Source organism: Lipophrys pholis (assembly GCF_963383615.2).
Source record: "Lipophrys pholis genome assembly, chromosome: 20".
Lineage (NCBI taxonomy): Eukaryota > Metazoa > Chordata > Actinopteri > Blenniiformes > Blenniidae > Lipophrys > Lipophrys pholis.
Window position 1 is genome coordinate 24,139,481 of NC_137648.1, and position 21,876 is coordinate 24,161,356.

The 21,876-nt window shown below is 42.9% G+C and overlaps 1 protein-coding gene across 1 annotated transcript in view; it reads left to right on the top strand.

The window, feature by feature from the left end:
- The window catches only part of slc5a9 (solute carrier family 5 member 9), a 31,685-nt gene extending 12,523 nt beyond the window's left edge, over window positions 1-19,162 (top strand). Inside the window, exons 13-14 of the mRNA XM_080489416.1 lie at window positions 10,764-10,979; window positions 18,705-19,162. Of these exons, the coding sequence (XP_080345542.1) occupies window positions 10,764-10,979; window positions 18,705-18,995 (507 nt within the window). The 3' untranslated portion in view covers window positions 18,996-19,162. The remainder of the gene's footprint in view (window positions 1-10,763; window positions 10,980-18,704) is intronic.
- Window positions 19,163-21,876: the final 2,714 nt, after the last annotated feature.

A 21,876-nucleotide genomic window follows, 5' to 3' on the forward strand; every position in this document is an offset into this window, starting at 1 on the left:
TCAGCCTTCATATTGACTCCTGGATTGTTTGTCTTCAGCTCAGCATCAGCCTTCATATTGACTCCTGGTCTGTTTGTCTTCAGCTCAGAATCAGCCTTCATATTGCCTCCTGGTGGTCTGTTGCTGCTAACCAGTTCCAGTACCAGTTCAGTGGATTCCTTCCTGAGCAAGAGCAGGGATGAGGGACACTTGTAGACCAGTTGTCAAAAAACTACTTCTGATTCTGTTGTTGGGGTTTTGGCTGGGCCAGGCTGAAGACAGTGTTTCTACTTGCTCCAACATCTGGTCTCTCAGGGGCTTGAACGACTCTTCCAGTATATATCTCAGAGTTGTGTGGAAGACCTTCAGAACTGGACAAGACAAGTATTTGTCACCATATTTACGGGATTCAGCTGGAAGGTACTGCTGTAGCTTGTTCCTTCCTTTGAATGGAAGCATCTGTTCATCTTCAGTAAACTTCTCATGCACTGGGATGCTTTTCAGCTTGGAGGTGGCATGAGCTCCCAGTGGTTGGAACTTGTGCAGTGGATCTGGATGATCCAGTGTTCCTGCTTCATTGTTGTGCAGAGCTTTCTGGATGGCTTCCCATCTCTTTAGATTCATGGTGTCAGCTCCCTGGGACACTCAGGTGGCTTTATTCCTAAACATGGGGGTGGCTGCTTATCTATCCATTTAGTATGGAGGTCCAGGGGTTTGTCGGGGTCACACTGTAGAGAATACATAGTAGAATGCTCTAAAATTAATTCAAGGATATCGTCTGAAAAAACTATCTTTATGTATTATTGGTGGTATAGAATATATTCTGACCTGCCATACTGGATAGTCATTGGAGTTGTCAGTGGTGGTTCTTTTCCTTCTGGGTCACTGTGGAATACCAGGCTCCGGTATGGAAGGTATACCTTCATTTTCTTCTTCATCATCTCCACAGACCCATCATCACCCACTGGACCTTCTCCTTGGAAATGAAAATAAGAACACAAACAATTTGAATCATGATCTGCTTCCCTGTTTTCAATATTTATATGAGTTCATACAGACATACACAAGCTTTTTCCTGCATATTATTTCAACCTTCTCACTGGACCTCTCACCTGATTCTGGTTCCATTCTTCCCCACTGTCACTCTCATCCTAAGGTCCGGGTCCTCACTGTCTGTTGGAACGAGTCTAACTTGTATAGTTCGGGTACTAAAATGTAGTTGTGTCCATTTCCAGTCACTTATATTAGATGAAACATCAAAAACATTGAAAGTGTTGCTCATTGTTCAGTTGAGCACATCTCCCAACATCTGGATGGTTGCTTCAGGACAACATCTGCATGGTGTTGTCCAAATGAAAAAAACAAAAACAAATTTAGTCCACAAACAAAAATGTAAAGCACAATTCAACCGTCACGTCTGCTTCTTTTCATGTTTTTACTTCTCCACATATCTTTCACAAAGTTATTTCCATTGAACAAAGTATAAAAATAGTTTTAATCTGACTTGTTGCCCTCACTGTGTCACATGCACTCTTGCTCCTGGAAATGTCCAAACCTCCAACAAAATGCTGTTCCCAAATCAATCCCTGATTTCCTTGGACAGAAACACATCCTGCATCGTTTTAAAAAGACATTCAGGTAAAAGAATGGAAAAGGACAGAAATGTGGTTTGTTTCAAGGAAACACTGCCGTAGGGGGCTAACGGGTTTAGCTACCTTAGCCATATTAGCTGCCTTTGTCATTTTAGCCTCTTTAACTACCTTAGTCATTTTAATACTTTGTCTCTTTAACTACGTTAGTCATTTTAATACTTTTAGCCTCTTTAACTACCTTAGTCATTTTAATACTTTGTCTCTTTAACTACGTTAGTCATTTTAATACTTTTAGCCTCTTTAACTACCTTAGTCATTTTAATACTTTTAGTCTCTTTAACTACCTTAGTCATTTTAACACTTTTAGCCTCTTTAACTACCTTAGATATTTTAATACTTTTAGTCTCTTTAACTACCTTAGTCATTTTAACACAACGTTTTTAGCAGTTCAAGCCACCTTAGCTGTTTTGGTTTTAGTAATCTTAGTCAATGTAGTGTTGGGCCTGGCTTCCATGTTTCACCCCGTCCGGACAAAAGAAACACGTGGTCAACCCTGGAAAAATTCGCCATTGGTCACGTGACCATTGGTCAGACCCCCCCCCCCCCCCTCCGGAAGCTGCATATCTGCACCTCACCACCAGGGGGATCCACCAATTCCACCCACCAGTCAGAGGAAACGCCCTGGAAACTCGGAAGCCAACTCCGCACGGATTGGCCAACACCCTGGCCAAAACAGCAGGGAGCCGGAACACAACGTGCACGTACAAAAGTCCATCTCAAAGAAGGATTCGTGTCGATCAAGATGCAGAACTTCATACGGGGACACAAGGAGCCTCGTGTTAACCCAGGGGGACCAGGCCCGGATTATTTACCTTGCTGGACAAGTGGGAATTACTTTTCTTTTCCTTTTTCTTGCCCGCGTCTCCCCCCTCTAGCGTCAGGAGGCTCACCACTGGAATTTGGGACGCCGAATTCAGACTCGGTATCCAACGAGTTGCTCCCAGAACCGCACAGCATCACTTGGTGCTGAGCAACACGACTCAAACCAAGTAAGAGAGTGTTTGTCTGGGCAGCGTTGCTAAATTAGCCTGAAGCTAACATGCAATGTGTTTTAATGTGTCATTAACGCTGCAGCTCTGAACGAAGCTGCAAGCAGTTTGGGTACGCCATCGCAAGTACGAGACCCACTCCTTCGCCTCAGACGCCAGAGATCCGGTTGAGCTTCCAGAAGCTACTTCAATCTCTGTGGAGGAACCGGGGATCAGAACCGAACCTCGCCAGAACTCTCTGTCCTTCTCTTTTCTCCCTCTTTGCTAACCCCGACTTCGCGCACGGCCTGCACACGTCCGCCGCCACTCGTGTGGTTATCTGATTGAGATTACATAAACACACACTGTTACACCCCGAGGAGGGACGGAACATATCTGGAAGGACACTGGGAAACAGGTGGATTTTTATAATTTTTATTTAATTTTCTTTTAATTCACTCGTGGGTTTTTAATTCAAAAAAACGTTGAACCTGAAAAACAAGCGGGTTAGGTACAAACTAGACCCCGACAAAACCCCAAACCACCCCGTGTCCTAAACTACCAAAAATATCCAAAAGAACAAGTACCTTGTGGACTGGCACAAACAAACAAACAGGTGCGGTACCGGGCCAACCCTGTACAGGGCCGTCGGAGCCGGTACCAACACCCAATCTAACAAACAAAAACCCCAACCTACTGTTGCAGGACAAACAAAAAATGAAAACAGGACCACCGATCCCACCAGGGAAAAAGGATCTGCGCTAACACCAAACATACAACGAAGGCGGAAGAGCCGGAGAAGGAAGCCGCCTGACTGCGGGTACGAATGGGAGAGGTCGAAGTAGAGAAGCCGCCGGGCTGCGTGTCAGTACGGGATTCATCGAGAGAGGGCAGCCCCGAACGCCTTAGACACCGCCTATTTATAGGCGGAGAGGCGGGCTTCACCGAATCCTACAAAAATAATAAATAACAAATACTGAAATAATCCCTCAAGAAAACAAACAAGGGGATAAAGAGATTAATTTACTATTATTATTAAAATATTACTTTATATATATATATATATATATATATATATATATATATATATATATATAACAAACTAAAATAAATTGACCTCTCCACGGAAGTCGGATAATATATATGAATATAAGAAAACCTTCACTAATACCTAACACCCCCACCCAGTGTCACTGAATAAGTATGAATATTGGCCGTAATAAACAGAAAAAACGGTCACATTCAATTTATTCAGCGCCCTCGCTTAACCTCTTACAGACGTGAAAGGGCGTCGGCGAGGACATTGTCACGCCCGCGAATGTGCGTGATCACCAGATTAAATTGCTGTAAGCGCAATGACCAATTCATAAGCCTTCGGTTCTTATTACGCATCCGATCAAGAAACACCAGAGGATTGTGGTCCGTGTAAATGACCACAGGTACACTTGAACCTCCGACGTAAACCTCAAAATGTTCCAAGGCCATGATCAAAGCCAGCGCTTCTTTCTCAATGGTGGAATACCACCGCTGGTGCCGATCCATCTTCTTCGAAAAGAACGAAACAGGATGCTCGACGCCATCACAGTCATCCTGCAGGAGCACGGCACCCACGCCCGAGTCACATGCGTCCACAGCAACCTTGAACGGCCTGTCAAAACAAGGTGCAGCAAGCACAGGGGCGGTAACAAGCAGCATCTTGGTCTGGTCAAAGGCATATTGACAGGCCTGAGTCCAGTAGAAGTTAACTTTTGGGCTGAGAAGGTCAGTTAAAGGAGCCGCCACCGCTGAAAAGTTCTTGCAGAAGCCACGGTAATAACCAATCATAGCCAAATAACGACGGAGCTCCGTACGGTTAGTAGGCGGCGGAATTGCTGAAATCGCCTCAACCTTCGCCTGAACCGGTCGCACCTGACCTCCCCCCACTTGTTTCCCCAAGTATGTGACAGTCGCCTTGCCAAACTCACACTTCGAGAGGTTCACAGTCAGGTTGGCCTCCCGCAGCCGCTGGAAGACTCTGCCCAAATGCTCCAAATGCTCCACCCAAGATGACGAGCAGATCACTACATCATCCAGGTAGGCTTCACAGAAAGGCAAACCAGATAACACGACATTCATAAGCCTTTGAAAAGTAGCTGGCGCGTTGCACATGCCAAAAGCCATCACATTGTACTGAAGGAAGTCATCAGGTGTGACAAACGCAGATATTTCTTTGGCGCGCTCCGTCAAACAGACCTGCCAGTAGCCCTTTAACAAGTCAAGCTTACTGACGTACTCTGCTGCGCCCACATGATCTACGCAATCATCCATCCGAGGAAGCGGATAACAATCCGGTTTAGTCACCCCATTTACCTTCCTAAAGTCTGTACAAAACCGGTCATCTCCGTTGGCTTTCAATGTTAACAGACATGGCGAACTCCATGCACTGCTACTATTCTCGGCTATGCCATGTAGCACCATGTAATCAACCTGTTTTTTTAAACGAGCGCGTTTTTCCGGATTGACGCGGTAGGGATGCTGTTTTATGGGTTTAGCGTCCCCCACGTCAATATCGTGGTAGAGCACGTGCGTCTGGGAAGGAACATCCCCGAACAGCGAATCATATGTCCGGACTAATTCGACCAGATCACACTGCTCCGACTCACACAGATGGGAAAACAACCTCGGCAAATTTTTCAACGCCACTGAGTTGGCAAACCTCCCCTGAGTCAACGCCACGGAGCCGTGATCCTCCTCCGGATGTGCGGAAACGGACCGCTCTTGGTCATCTGTCACCAAACTGACACAAACTTCAGCGCGTTCAGCACCACCGGCAGCGGACAGCTCCACAGGTGCGGCACCATTTTCTGACTGGGACCCCACGGACTTAACACGCTCGAAATACGGCTTCAACATATTCACGTGACACAACCGCGTTGTACGGCGACGTTCTGGGGTGGAGATTACATAGTCCCTGTCACCTACTTTGCGTTTCACAAGGTAAGGACCATTGTATCGCGCCTGTAAACTCGAACCAGGAATTGGCAGTAGCACCAATACCTTTTCACCCGGTTTGAATTCCCTCATTTTTGCATGTTTGTCAAAAAGAGACTTCATGCGGGCCTGCGCATCTTTAAGATTTTCCCTGGCAATGTCACACGCAGTCTGTGTCTAAACCGACTGACATAGTCCAACAGATTCGTTTTATTTTCCGCACCGAGCCACTTTTCCTTCAGCAGCGTTAAAGGACCACGAACAGTGTGTGCGAAAACCAACTCTGCTGGACTAAAACCAAGGGACTCCTGTACCACTTCACGTATGGCGAACATCTGCAAATGTACCCCCTCATCCCAGTCATTTTCAAACTCCAGACAGTAAGTGCGAAGCATAGTTTTTAGCGTTTGGTGGAAACGTTCTAACGCACCTTGACTCTCGGGATGAAACGCACTTGAATAACAGTGTTGTATGTCGAGTTGCCTCAGGACCTGGGCAAATATTTTAGACATAAAGTTTGTGCCCTGATCAGACTGCAACACGCGCGGGAACCCGAACAAGGAAAAGAACTTTGTTAATGCTTTTACTACAACTGGAGTGGTGATTTTACGCACTGGAAAGACCTCTGGAAAACGGGTGTTTGCGCACATAACCGTGACTAGAAATTTATTCCCAGCCTTAGTACGAGGCAGCGGACCCACACAGTCAACCAGCACGCGCTCAAATGGTTCACCAACAGCTGGAATTGGATACAGGGGCGCTGGAGGAATCACTTGATTCGGTTTCCCAGAGATTTGGCACCAATGACACGCCCGACAATAACGCGCAACATCACCTTTCAACCCGGGCCAGAAGAAGTGACGTAGAACGCGATCATAAGTTTTTCTAATGCCAAGATGACCAGAGAGCGGATTGTCATGGGCCAGTTTTAATATCTCAGCCCGATACGAAGTGGGAACAACAATCTGCGTAACCACGCTCCACTCTTCAAGTGGAGAGACATTCAGCGGCGTCCATTTACGCATCAATAAACCCTCTTTTACGAAGTAACCCTGAGACATGGATTCCTTCAAGTCACTGGTCACTGCGACTTCAAACACACGTGCCAAACTTCCATCTGTTTTCTGGTCAGCAATCAGCTGCTGCCTGGACAGCGACAGATTACTCGAATCAGGCACAGATTTTTCACACTTCACATTGCCCTGTGTAGGTAATATAGGCTCTGCGTCTTGAACAATGTCGGCTTCAAAGTCACGCATGAAACTGTCACTCAAATCAATGTCTTCTTTTTCCTGCTCCATCTGACGTTGCGCAGCTGCGCGCGTAACGGCGCAAGATGTAAAAACATGTGGATATTCCCGTGCTAGCTCGTCCGGACAGTTGGACACAATAGGGACCGGTGTGACTTCAGGCGTAACAAGCACTCTGCCTCCTGCTAAATCATTCCCCATGATCACGGACACTCCATTTATCGGGAAATCAGGGCGCACGCCCACCACAGCGTCTCCCGACCACAGGTCTGACTGAATGATGATTTTGTGCAGAGGAACGCCAATGTCCTGCATATTGAAACTACGCACAGGGACCACCGCACCAACCACAGTGTCATGGTTTAGCGGCAAAACACCCTCCAGAATAAAAGACTGAGAGGCCGCCGTATCGCGCAGGATTTTCACAGGGAGTTTACATTCACCGGACACCGACACAAACCCGTCCATGACAAATGGCTTGAAGTCCGCGTAATCACAGGCTTTTTGACACGTAAGTGACTGCTCAACTTGACACACAGTCTTGATCAGAGCCACTGGCCTTGTATTTTTCTTTTTCAGCACCGGACAACCAGAAATGACGTGCCCTTTTTTCCTACAATAGAAGCAGGTCACGTCTTCTTTGTTCTTGCCCCCAACTGCATCAGATTTAACGTCTGCACTGGACAACGAGCTCGGGACAGGTTCCAACGCCTCACACACATTTTTACCTTCCTTGCCATTGCCAGTAACTCGGCCAAATGTATTGAATGCAATGGGGCGCGCTGTAAATCCCGATTTGTGCGTCAGTACATATTCTTCCGCCAACACAGCCGCCTTATTCACCTCAGTTACTTTGCTCTCGTTTAAATATGTGGTGACTTTTTCCGGGAGACAATTTTTGAAATCCTTCATTAATATTAGTTGTTTAAGCTGGTTGAAATCAGTGATCTTTTGAGACGCACACCACCGATCGAAGAGCACTTCTTTCTCCCTCACGAAGTCCACATAAGACTGAGTGTACTGCTTTCTCAGCCTCCTAAATTTCTGCCGATAGGCCTCCGGGACAAGTTCATAAGCCCGAAGAACCGCAGCTTTAACTTTCTCAAAATCGAGGCTATCCGTAGCAGACAATGACGCATACGCTTCCTGCGCCTTTCCAACCAGTGAACACTGCAACAAAACTGTCCACGCATCTCTAGGCCATTTAAGAGACTCGGCCACTCTCTCAAAAAGAGTAAAATATTTGTCCACATCTTTTTCATTGAATTGTGGAACAAGACGCATATTTCTACTCACATCAAACGCGATTACCTTATGTTGCTGGTGCTGCTGCATGGCCAGCTCAAGCTCACGCAGGCGAATTTGAGCCTCTTGCTCAACTTTCACTTTCTCCAAAGACAATCGTTGGAGCTCCACTTCCAGCTCCTTCAAACGGACAGAGTCCTCACTGGAGGACAAACGAGGACTTTTTGCTGGGAATTCCGACATCGGCAAGATTCCCTTCTCAACAAGTGCCTCAAGCAGCTCAGATTTTACAACCTCCTTCTTACCTTGTTTCGAAACGGCTACTTTATAATGATCTGCAAGCATTATTAACTGCTCTCTCGTACACCTGTCAATCACTTCAATGCTCGGTGTTTTTACAAACTCTTCCAGATTCAGTTTAAGAGACATGATCGCTCAAAATGTGCAGCCACCCCAAGTACCACTGTCTATCGCACACACACACACACAAAAGTCAGAATAAACTACACAAAAGTCCTGACTAGTCTCTCATCTCACTCAAAATAACACCAAAAAAAATGTCCAAAACGAAGTCCAAACGAAACACCCCTTAATACCAAAGTTACCAGCAAAATTCACCCACAAAACAAAGGGCCAAAACACAAAGGTAACTACAGGGCGACAAATGACTACGTGCCAGAATTTTAATTAGAACGAGCCCCCATAAATATGTTACACCCCGAGGAGGGACGGAACATATCTGGAAGGACACTGGGAAACAGGTGGATTTTTACAATTTTTATTTAATTTTCTTTTAATTCACTCGTGGGTTTTTAATTCAAAAAAACGTTGAACCTGAAAAACAAGCGGGTTAGGTACAAACTAGACCCCGACAAAACCCAAAACCACCCCGTGTCCTAAACTACCAAAAATATCCAAAAGAACAAGTACCTTGTGGACTGGCACAAACAAACAAACAGGTGCGGTACCGGGCCAACCCTGTACAGGGCCGTCGGAGCCGGTACCAACACCCAATCTAACAAACAAAAACCCCAACCTACTGTTGCAGGACAAACAAAAAACGAAAACAGGACCACCGATCCCACCAGGGAGAAAGGATCTGCGCTAACACCAAACATACAACGAAGGCGGAAGAGCCGGAGAAGGAAGCCGCCTGACTGCGGGTACGAATGGGAGAGGTCGAAGTAGAGAAGCCGCCGGGCTGCGTGTCAGTACGGGATTCATCGAGAGAGGGCAGCCCCGAACGCTTTAGACACCGCCTATTTATAGGCGGAGAGGCGGGCTTCACCGAATCCTACAAAAATAATAAATAACAAATACTGAAATAATCCCTCAAGAAAACAAACAAGGGGATAAAGAGATTAATTTACTATTATTATTAAAATATTACTTTATATATATATATATATATATATATATATATATATATATATAACAAACTAAAATAAATTGACCTCTCCACGGAAGTCGGATAATATATATGAATATAAGAAAACCTTCACTAATACCTAACACACACATAGTTACATTTAGCAACCAAACTGCTGTCTGGTGCTGCTGAACACATCTGTACGATCACCAGAGTTCTAGCTGCATGTTCCGACATTCAGTTAGAACTCTGGCGTTCAGAGCTGGGCCGACAAAGCCGTCCGGTCGTCACGTGACCTCTGATAGCGTCTTCCTATCGCCACGGCAACTCGGGTTGTGTCGCCATCTTGGGTGAGGATCCCAACTCATGCTTTGGAAGGTTTAGTTGGGTTCTTTTGTCCTCTATCATTGTAAGAGGCTTTGAGATGTTTGTTGATGTGATTTAGCGCTTTACAAATATAATTGAATTGAATTGAATTGAATCCATCACTCGGTGGACGTTCGAGGTCATTACACCCATTCACCCTCATCACACCGAACCTGATGTCTGCCTCCCTCTGGCGGATGTTCGAGATCATTACATCCCCACTCAAGCCTTATCGCACACACACACACACACACACACACACACACACACACACACACACACACACACACACACACACACACACACACACACACACACACACACACACACACACAGTACATAGTGTTGCTGTTTAATAGATTAGATCTCCGTGTTAGATGTAGTTTGCTACGTGAATGTGTTGATTTATGAGATGATTTCAGAATTATTTATGAATTAATATATTTGGTTAATAAATGTCTGTTAGCTGAATTGAACGATTTTTGGTGATTATTGTGTATTTATTGTTGACAATTCACTGGTTTGTAACAGTCTGTGCTCGGATCTCAAACCTTCTATTTTATTTAAGATTATTATATTTTTACACAGAAATATTAACTTAAATAAACCATTTTCCAAATGAGACTGCTATTTTAGTAATTATCTATTTCCAGATTCTCTGGTGGTGCCCCTTTTTACTATTAATGAAGAAATTTTTCATTAATGAATTATTTTTGATAATTTATTAACGTTAAGTAATTAATCAATTACTTTAGGAGTTGTTAATGAGTAAATGACAGTTTACTTCCATTAATAGTTTCTATTTTCATAAAATTACTTCCAGTGATTTATTACTTTCAGTAATCTATTACTTACAGTAATTTAATGCTAATAACATCCATAAATTCCTACAGTAGCATTTTGGAATTTTGACTTTGAGAGAAGACAATGACTTGTGGTGTGGTGGTTTGGTTCTTGCTTTCAGGGGGCATTCTGGGGTCTGATGAGCGGCCTTGTGGTTGGGATCGTCCGCCTGGCGCTGGAGTTCTCGTATTCGCCTCCATCCTGCGGGGAAACTGACCACCGTCCCACCATCCTTCGCCAAGTCCACTACCTCTACTTTGCCCTTATCCTGTTTGGTCTGACCTGCTTCATCATCATCGCTGTTAGCTTATCCACCGCCGCCATGCCCCAAGAAAATGTAAGGAATTCACTGTTAGCCTCAGCCATTTGAGCTGGGTTTAGCAGTTTTATTCATTTTAGCCTTTTGTTTTAATGGCTCAAGCTGTTTCAGCCATTTCAGCCTCTTTTTGAAGCCATCTAGCATTTTTGGCCATATGAAATATTCTAGCATTTCTTTATTTGTTTATTTTTTCTAATTGGTTGACACAGTTTGAGCTATTAGCTAAAGACCTTTTAGCTGTTATTTTGTTATTAAAAGTCATTTCTCTTTTCATCTAAATTGACTTAGTCTATTTTAACTATTTCAGCAGTTTTTTAAAAAAGACATTTTAGCTATTCTAATCAATTAAATTAATTTAGCCATTTTAATTATTTGATTCATTTTCTTTTTTTAATAGTTTTGTTTGGAGCCCCTGAGTGGCCATAGAGAAATAAATTACGCATGGGAACGCCTCCATCCCCGTGTTATTTGCTTATCTGGACGTTTTGTGATCAAATGATGCGGAGCACATTAGATATCGGTCTTGTCTAACTGCACCATGTGAATTACAGACATGGAAAATTCATCTTGGCCCAAAAAACGAGTATGTAAATCTCAGCAGCTCCAAAATCTGCCTTTCTGAAACATGTATCCCCGCTAGGGTTGCCACCTTTCAGAAAAAAAAATAAGGGACGCCCCTGGGCCATGGCCCCCACGGGCCCGTCCCCTGTGGGGTGCGGCACCCATAGAACTGGTGTATCTAATTTGTGTCAGTGTTTTCAGTAAAGGGGTGATGAAGAAATCAATTAGTCAAAGTTAAAGCTTGAAATGCTTTATTATAAGGAACACATTGAATGAAATCTATTATCTGAAACATGGTATTAGCAGGAGCATCTAAAAGATGTCTGTATGGAGTGTGCAACAATGAACTTTTAAAAATAAATTAAATCAATTTAAAACATAATGCAATTTAAAATGCGTAACTGACATTCTATGAACACTTAGAGAGGAAAAAAAGAACATACACTTCTAAACATATTCACCTGCTTATTCAAATAAGAAAAAAAAAAGTGCAAAACAGACTTAACCGCCTGGTTCATCAAAACCGGTCTGTGGAGTAGGCCACATTTGAACTGATTTCACTCTTTTCCTGCCTGAATCACTTCTTTTTCCAAGTGTACTTCTTGTTACTCCTTGCAGAACTGAGTAACTCTTTGTCTTTTAAAGCGCTGTTGTAAAACTCTGAACAGGAGAAGAAGCTCACTCCTCATGAGCTCCAAGGAGCATTTGTTCCTGCATGCACTCCATTTGTTGGCCATTCTGGAAAATATTCTTTCCACATATCCAGTGGATGCTGGGATACTCAGGATGTGGCTGATGATGGACAAGATGTTAGGCAGGTCAGCTTCTTGAAAGAGAGCCACCCACCTGGTGGCCACACCTTTGGACTTCCAGTCATCTTCAGCATCTTCTTTGAACCTCTTCAGAATGGGGTTCACTGTGGAGCATTCATCATGGAGTTCATCCATATTGACTTTATGAATCAGGTTTAGCTTGGTGGTCACCCTCTCCATGTCATTGAAGGTCAAGGTTCCATTGTGCAGAGAAAGAGGTTGCAGTGAGAACAGCCAGTTGTCCTCTGAAAAGTTGAACCATTTTTCAACATATGAGAGTGCTGTATTGATAAATGCAGTGAAATCTGCTCTTGCCATGTCTGCATCACATGGACAGAGTCACTGCAGCTTAACTTTAGTTAAGTAGCCATAGAACTGGTCATCTCGTCTCTGTGTAAGTTTTTGCTTGAAGTTTTCCATGATGGAATATAACTCAACACAAGTGGTTTCATTTCTCTCCAGCTTCTTTACAATTTCCTCAAATAGAGAAAGGATATTATTGCAAAAGAGAAGGTAAACCTCCACAATGTCTCCACCTTCCACAGTTGAGTCCTCACTGAGCTTTAACAAAGCTCTAAGTTGTTTGGGACACTCCTCTCCCAGGCTGATAAAGTAAGACTTCAGTGCAGCCCAAGTTTGTAGTAGCCGGTTTATGGCTGGATTAAGGGACAGCCACCTGGTTGTGACATGTCGTAGAATTTCCTGGAACTCAACATCACAAAACCAGCAAAACTCTTTGAGTGATTCCCTCCTTTTGGCAGATGTGGAAAAATAGCCAAAGACCTTCAGTACAATATTTTCCACATCCACAGTGAATTGGTCAAGCGCCTGCTTTACTGTATTGTGTACAATGTGGGCATGGCAGTTTCCTTTTAACAGATGTTTTTGTTTCTTCTGCAAGTTCGTGAAGACAGAATTGTGAATTCCATAATTTACATTGGTATTGTCTGCACTAAATGCTGTAACTTGATCAAATGACAAGCCACATTTGTGCAGTGACTGCTCTATGAGAGCTACAATCCCAGCAGCAGACTCATCGGGATTCTCTATGAAATCGAGCATTTTGTTGGTGACCCCACATTGTGGACTGAAATATTGCACAACAAGGGGAAACATCTTCCCGTTGCCTTTATTTGATGCATCCGTTTGTATGGAGAATGGGAGGGGTTTATCCGAAGCCAGGGTCTTGAGAACATCACTCACTGCCTTTGGAGCCAGGACATCCTTAACCACTGCCTCTGCTTTTGTTCTTCCAATAGTCTTTTTTTTTTAGAATTTTGGAATCCGGTAGAATCTTTTGATTTAATTTATGTGAGCAATCAGCACTGTTGTAGCTTAGGTTGTGTCTGACTGTGTGGTACACCTGTGTCACCTCGGCTGCAGTTACCTAGCGGGGAGGAGAGAGTGCCACCATTAATAGTGGTTGTAAACAATATTTTTCTGCTACCTGTCTTATGACTGGAAAGAAAGTCAAGTCATCCAAACAATAAAACCACACTAAAAAACTATATATTTTACATTGAACAGTATTTCACAAACTTTATTGCCCCATGTACCCTTTAGCTAAGGTTTTACATTATTTATTTGTGTCTGCAGGCTCGTCTAAACTCTTTCCTGTGTCTTGTCCAACCTTTAACATTCAATTGAGGCCTTTTTTTATTAATTTATTGCTGATGTTTTGCTTGTTTTAGAATTTGAACATCACCTTTTGGTGTATGTTTAAAAGTTGTGCCACAAATTGTTATTGATGGATGAGGGAAAAGTATGTGCATGTAAAAAACAAAAAACAAAAAAAAACAACAACTACTACTACTAATAATAATAATAATAATAACAATAATAATGTTAAATAAAATAAAATAAATATGATTATTGTATAGACACATTTTTCTGGGTACCTCCTGAGAGGTTTTAGTACCCCCAGGGGTACACGCCACTTACCCCAGCTTGAGAACCACTGAATATACAGAAATCTCTACTACAAACATTTTAACATTTTTAATCTAGGGAATATATATATAGATGCATTTATTTATTCAATGTTAACCTATCACTATGATTAATTGATTAGTAACACTGCAATAATAATTATTATTGTCAGACTCGAAAACCTCCACATCCTAAACATTAAATGAAATCCAAGTATATTTTATTAAATCAATACAACCATGATGGTCCTTACTGTATCAGCTTCAGGGGATGCTTGAGGGATGAAAAACTGTGACACTGATGCTTGGGTCTTCTCTGAACATATCGACGGTGCTGTTCTCCTGAGGCATGCTGTTTGATATCAGACAGTCCACCGTGTGACACTGAAAACTCTCGCCGGCACACCTTGCAACTGGCTTTGTAATCGCTCCCAATGACGCTATTTAGCCAATGATGCGCCTCTTCCCACTCTCTCCTGTACTTCTGCAAACGCTTTCTTTTTTGAGGAGGACGAGGTGAGGCACTGGGTGTACAAGACATCTTTAAAATTCGGTTTGTGCAGCGCAGGATCGCTGGTGTGTGTCATCGCTTTCTCTCTCTCTCTCCAACACTCCGTGACAGCGCAAGACGCTGTCAGTGTCCGCGTCCGGTGAAATTAGGGGTGGGGCAGACGCGCCGGAGGAGCAGGGGTCCTACGTACTGTATATCCCGCCACAACAATATTGCTGGCCTTGGCATTCCCTGCGTTTTATTTTGTTTACAATTCTCATATTTAGTGGTTTGTGTGTGTGTGTGTGCGTGCGATTGACGGCCTGATGGACATGTCTGGTTAAATTTATGCAAATACGGAACAAACAACGTTCCGTTTTAGCTCAATACGGGACGCACCATTTAATGGCCAAATACGGGACGAATCCGTATTTTAAGGGACGGGTGGCAACCCTAATCCCCGCTGTATTTCTGGATGTGTCTGAATCAAGTGTTTCAACATCAAGAGGAATGGAGGTGTAGAATGATAGAGCGCAGCTCTACAGCCGTTTCCAATAGCAACCTACGTAAACACACGCTGATCAACAACTAAAGTTCTCTTTCACATTAAGCCATTAAAAGGCACAAGAAATTAGCCTTTTCTTGGCAAAAAAAAAAATCCAATCTTTCATTTATAGCACTCTGTACTTTGAGTGTTTTATAGTTACTGATGAACCAAAAGTATCACTTCATTATTATAAAGTACTGTGGTGTAGAACATCGTGGGGCGTCTCCTCATAGCGGAGCGCACACACAATGCAGTCTGCATGCACGTGATTTCTTTTGCCATTTATGAATTTTCTGCTTTTTAACCTGTTTATTTATTTATTCTTTTTGAAGTTTTAGGCATCAGAATTTTGGTTTAAGCTGTTTTAAACATTAGAAAAATGTAAAGAAATGGTACAGTCAGTTGTTTCCATTTTCTCTTTTGTTTATTATCTCTCCCACGATCCCATCCTACGCAAATAATATACAAGTCTAAAATTTAGAAAAAGAAGAAGGTCAAATTAAAAATAAAGTCACGTGATGCATTCGGACTGAGAGGATCGCTTTCATTGACCTCTGCTCCCTCAGCCGATAAACTGAATTTTTAACAGATAAAAGTTAGATATTTTGAGCTGTTGGAGAACATGTCCAGCTCTAGAGGGGAAGTTATGAGGTGAGATGCACCGCGTAGAGCTCGCCAGGAAGCCATGGAACCAAGCGAGCATGGCGACATTGAGTCGTTTGAGAGAAACGTGGCCAACATGGTTTCCAAGACCGTCACCGAAAACAGTGGCTCTTTTCTGGAGCAGAAGTTAGTAGAGCTGCATGTTACTCTGGACAAACTAAGCTGCCGGGTGGTAGACAATACAAAGTGGATAACTGCATCTCTGACGGCGAGGATCGCACCGCTTCTCTCGAGTCTAAGTTAGCTGGACTCAGGAAAACAAAGTTAAGACGGTAATGGACCGAGCTGAGGGCAGCATGAACAGGAGCCGCAGAGACAACGTCCGTCCCCAGACATCGCTCATAAATGGGGAAAGGACTTGAACAATGGATATGTTGAGGATGATTGGCGAGCATCCATATACCTGATCAGGTCCATCACTACTCGTAACTGGTTGAGAGAAACTCAGTATAAGATACTTACGACTGACCACTCTAATTCACCTCTATGCACTAAATGCACCTTGGAAAGGGGCACGTATTGCCACTACTTCTGGGAATGCAAATTTATTTTGAAATTCTGGTCACAAATTTCAAAGGTCAGTGGGATATTTATAAAGAAAGTGAATGAAGACGCTGGTGTTTTCCTCCGAGGCCTTCCCTCTAGACTAGAGACTTACCACATCACAGTCTAAGCTGGTTGAAAACCTCCTTCTATTTGCTCGGACGTGTATACTGCAATACTGGGTCTATACTGCAATACTGGATCTAAACGGCCCCACCTAGTATCACTCTCTGGTACAGGAAGATCTTTACTATCCTCCCTCATGAAAGGCCACATGAGGGAGGGTTATAGCAGTATAACTATTTTAACAATTTGGACACCTTTTCTAAATCATATACCTGCAGACCTGAGGAATTTGCCCTGTGGGGGGGGGGGTTTTCTCCCCCTGTAATTTTCCAACTCTGACCCAGAGTTTAACGGCCAAATGAAGACTGGTTGCTCTTTACTTATGATTGGACACAAACTACAACAGTTTTATTTTCATCCTTTTTATTTTTTCTTGACTAAATCTAGTTTTATTGATCTAGTTTTTGTTTTTTAACTTAATCTATACAACTATGTAAATATGTTGTTGTGTTGTTATCATTACTTTTATGGCTAATGAGACTATATTTGCATTTCTTCTTGTTTAAAAGGATAACTTGATGGTTTGGGCTCGTGGGCTTTGTTCTTGTGTTGGTATTTTCTCTGTGCATTGAAACAGTAAAATGTGAAACATTAGCAGTGGGAGAACACGGACATTCATATGGACAGACGGCCCAGTTGGATCGTTATTACGATGACTGTCAACTATAAAACTCCCAATATAATACTAATACTAATAATAATAATAATGATAATATTTTTTTCCAATGCACTTCCCATTAAAAAAAGAAACAACACAAACACCTAAAATTTAAAAATAGCCATTACAGAGAATTAAAAGTCTCATTAAAAAGGAAGGTCTTCGGGTGCTTGTTGATTTTGCCCCGGGGCAGTAAACCAGCCAGGTCCACCACTGTGGATCAGTGTTGTGGGTAAGGGGTCCATGAGGCAGGTGGGTTGTTTCATTTCCCTGATGAGGGCTTCTACTTCAGACTGTGAGACTTCCCAGAGGTGCTGAAGGGAGTGAAGGACTGGGGGCCGATGGGGGTGAACGGTGTCGGTCTTAGAAGAAGGTGAGGAATCGTTGCACTGCTCCTCTGAGGATTCCCACTGGGTTTGCGACTGAAATTGAGATGATTTATGATAGAAATGAGCTGCTATTGCTGATATTAGAGCAGAACCGTGCGTCCTTGAGTGACTTTGCATAGGCTTTCTTTTTTTATGGCCTATAAAAGTATTAGATATGTCCTGGGCATCATGCCACTCTGATGGCCGCCATGTTTGTTACTGTCCATCTACTAGCACATGTGCAGAAGAACTAGTTACTACTGCACTGTAGTAGTGCTGCTGCTGTCTACATGGGATGGAGCCAGAACATTTTCACAAAGTGCCACCTTTGGAGCCGTTGTCGAAAGGTTGAGTTTTCAAGTGACAACGACCACCGTTGGCGTTGACTGACACCCAAAACGCAGCAAAGGTTTTCCTCTTTCACTGGTTTTCATTGTCGTGTGAACAGAACCTTATGGGTAAAAGCTGTGGGATATGTGAATTAAAGCTATAAGAACTTGGTTAAAACAGCCAACTTAACTCAGCAAACTCCACCAAGTAGGGATAATGGACGAAGACTCCATCTGTTGAAATGTAGTTTGCACTAACCATAACCCAAAGGGAGAAAGGTTGATTTAATAAGTTACTGAGAGAAAGACAAATATTTAAATCCATCTACAGCACATATTTAAAAAGGAAAAAGTCTGAGGTATATTTTTGACTTGGGAGTTGAAGGGGAAAATGTCCCTCTTGTGGAGAGTTCATTTCTAGCCTGAGTAGGACCCAGATTTGTTGAAGACATTGAAAAACACAGAGAGACACAGCTGGATTGGACATCATGTATAAAAGGAGGTCGTTGGCGTACAATGATAGTTTATGAACTTTCCCAGATCAAGTGACAGCCTCACACCCTCCCTGTTAAGGCAGCCTGGCCTTGTTTCACAGTAAAGGCTCAATGGAGCAGGTCCGACTAGTTGTGTGGACTGACGCTCCTGGGCTAGCATCAAGTAGCTTCATACGTGACATAAACTAAAGTGAAACTTTTCAGCGTCTTTCTTTGCGTTTCAGCTGCACAGGTTGACCTGGTGGTCCAGGCATAGCCATGAAGCTACCGAACCTCCAGCCTCCAGTCCAGGGGTCCCAGAGCCCAGTTCCAATCCGGACCGCCCAAGGGCCCCCCTCTGGAAGCGGGTGGTCTCAAGGCTCTGTGGCCTTGGCGGTCCAGCATCCGCGTCCACGCCAGTCGCGAGCAGTGAGCTGACGAGTCTGTGGGAGGCGCCACTCTGGAGGAACGTGTGCAATGCTAACGCTGTCTTACTGCTTGCTGCGAACGTGTTTCTGTGGGGCTACTTTGCCTGATCATTCTGATCTTTACAATAATCTTCTTTTCGTCACGGCATCGTCACTGGTTTTTAGCTAGCATGTTTAGCCTCAAAACGACCGAATGAAAATGAGTCTAATCGGAAAAAAAGAAAAAACAATGCATGTAAATCACAACTCTGTCTATAAATAGATGTTTTATTCTGATGTTTCTTCCTGGCTTCCTGTCATTAACTTTTGGAGGGAATTTCCTACTTTCTGCTTTTTTTTTTTTTTTTTAGCTAAATCAGATCTTTTAATGATTTTAGCTGTTTCAGTTATTTAGCCATTTTAGGTGTGTGTGTGTGTGTGTGTGTGTGTGTGTGTGTGTGTGTGTGTGTGTGTGTGTGTGTGTGTGTGTGTGTGTGTGTGTGTGTGTGAGTGTGTGTGTGTGTGTGTTTGGCTTCTTTAGCTAGGGGTTGTGTTTTTGGCAGTTTTAGCAATTCACAACATTCCAGTCATTTTAGTATTTTAATATTTTAATATTGTAATTTTTTGTGTTTAATTTCCAATTTATGCTTTTAGCTGTTTTAGCGATTGAGCAGTTGAAGATGTTTGAACCTTTTAGCCATTTTGGATGAGGGTTGGGTTATGTTGGGTTAGGTGTCTTACTTCTGTTTGGTAACTAGTTATATTAGAATTTAATGTGCTTCTCAATATGAAACACTGGAAAACGTCGTATTTCTCTCTCAATGTTTTCTTGAATTGTTTATCAGACTACTCTTATTTGAATGTTCATACTGTAAATGATACATTTGTCAGTAAGTTAATCACTGGTGATTAACTACTGTACCTTTTTAAAGCTTAATAATAAAATTTAAATTACAATTTAAAAAATTTACTTTTCTGTTGAGAATCAGTAAGTTTGAAGGAGTTGTTTTTCTTTGACACATCAGGTCTTTCAGTCTCAAAGGGACCGATGTGGGCAAACCAGTAATTTGATGAGTGTTTATCAAAGAACTGCTCTTGGAACAGGATCCTACTGGTGCAACATCATAGGAAGGTTCCCAGACGGTCAGCGCATCGGTCATGTGAAGGACGGGGACGTTGCTGCTGTTTCATTGAATACCAGGGGTATTCAATGAAAGTTTTCAGAGGTCCAGTTTGACATAGTTACTTCATTCATAAGTCTGGAAGATATATACATATATATATAGATATATATATCTATATATATATAGATATATATATATATATATATATATTAGGGAGGTCCCGATCACACTTTGTGGCCCCCGATACCGATCCGATTTTTCAGAATTGAGTATCGGCTGATACCGATCCGATACCCACATTGCTATTGCAAATATACTCAATAGTGTATTTTTGGAACAACTAAGATGTCTGAAGCTAAAAGCACTATTGGCAGAAGCTATATATATATATATATATATATATATATGTATATGCCACAGTCCAAAACCATGCATGTTATTTGGTAAACTGGGACTGTCTCCAGCGTCCCGCCACCCTGACTACTTTTAAAGGGATTAGAAGATGGATGATATATATTTAAGAGCCTCGTAGTTCTATCAACGTGTCGGATCAAATGAATTCAGTGAAATTCAAAAACGGTTTGACAATAATCATCGTGTAACATGGAACTGAAAGTATATCTGACTTCTGAAATAATATTCTCTCATTTACTAAATAAACATTTTCAAATGAGAGAAAAGAAATAAAATGTGAAAATTGTGCATGTTGAAATACAGAGCTTGACTTCAGAACAATCCAAGACATTTTACAGATAATAAATCTAAACACATGTTGACGAGGACAGAGACACTCAGACTCTGGTGCAGGAGCTCATTGGCGACTCTGGAACCAGATTTACTTTTGATTCGGCTCCTTGAGGAGAAAGCGTAACTTGCCTCTCGGAGTTTGTGAAGTACATTTCCAAACAAATACGACTTACAAATGTTGTTTTTTCCTCTTCATGACGCATGTTTTGACTGGTGCAACGTATACTTCGAAGGGACTTATGCCACGTTTACACGTACCCAGGTTTTTACAAAAATGGATATTTCTCTCCCTACATTTACAAAAAAATCTTCATTGACATGGACCCGCATAAACACCTGGTTCAGAGCCGCTATGAGCAGCCACACCTGTAGGGGGCAGTGTAACGAGACGCATGAAGCCATGATAGGCAATCCGAATGTTGGAAAAAAACACAAAGTCAAATTGTGACGTAAATATCCGCCTACCCTCTTGAAGGGATGGCAAATAATATGATTAACTGGGTCACAATGTTACTGCAAAAGCCTGAACCAGGGAGCCGTCCAGACATCCCTGTTAGTTCAGTCACAGTGCTGCGGAGTCTCGGTGTCCGTGAGTTAAGAACGACTAAAGAATTTTAGACTCATTAATTTGGTTTGTTAGTTTCTCTGGGCGAAACAACACACACACACACGCACGCACGCACACACACACACACGCACGCACGCACGCACACACGCACACACACACGCACACACACACACACACACACACACACACACACACACACACACACACACAGTTTCATCAAACATGCAACGTCTCATTTCACTGGGAAACAGACGTCAAAACCAAAATTGACCAATTGCAAAAAGACCAACCCCATGTGAGGGCGGGGCCTATGCCCAGAAGAAAACTGTGAGTCCCGGGAAGTTCGAGACACTTTGGGTGTCCTCCTGCGTGAGTTCACCTGGTGGCCAGCGCTGCTCATTGCATTTGTCTCCAATTACTCAAATAAATGGTAAAACGTATCCTGCTGTCTTGAGACTTTTTTAGACAAGCAAGTTCAGGATCAGCGGACCGGGAGGAACCAGCAGGCCCAACACAACTCTGACAGGTGAACAAAATAACAGACTTTTTATAACCAAAGAGGATATCCAAT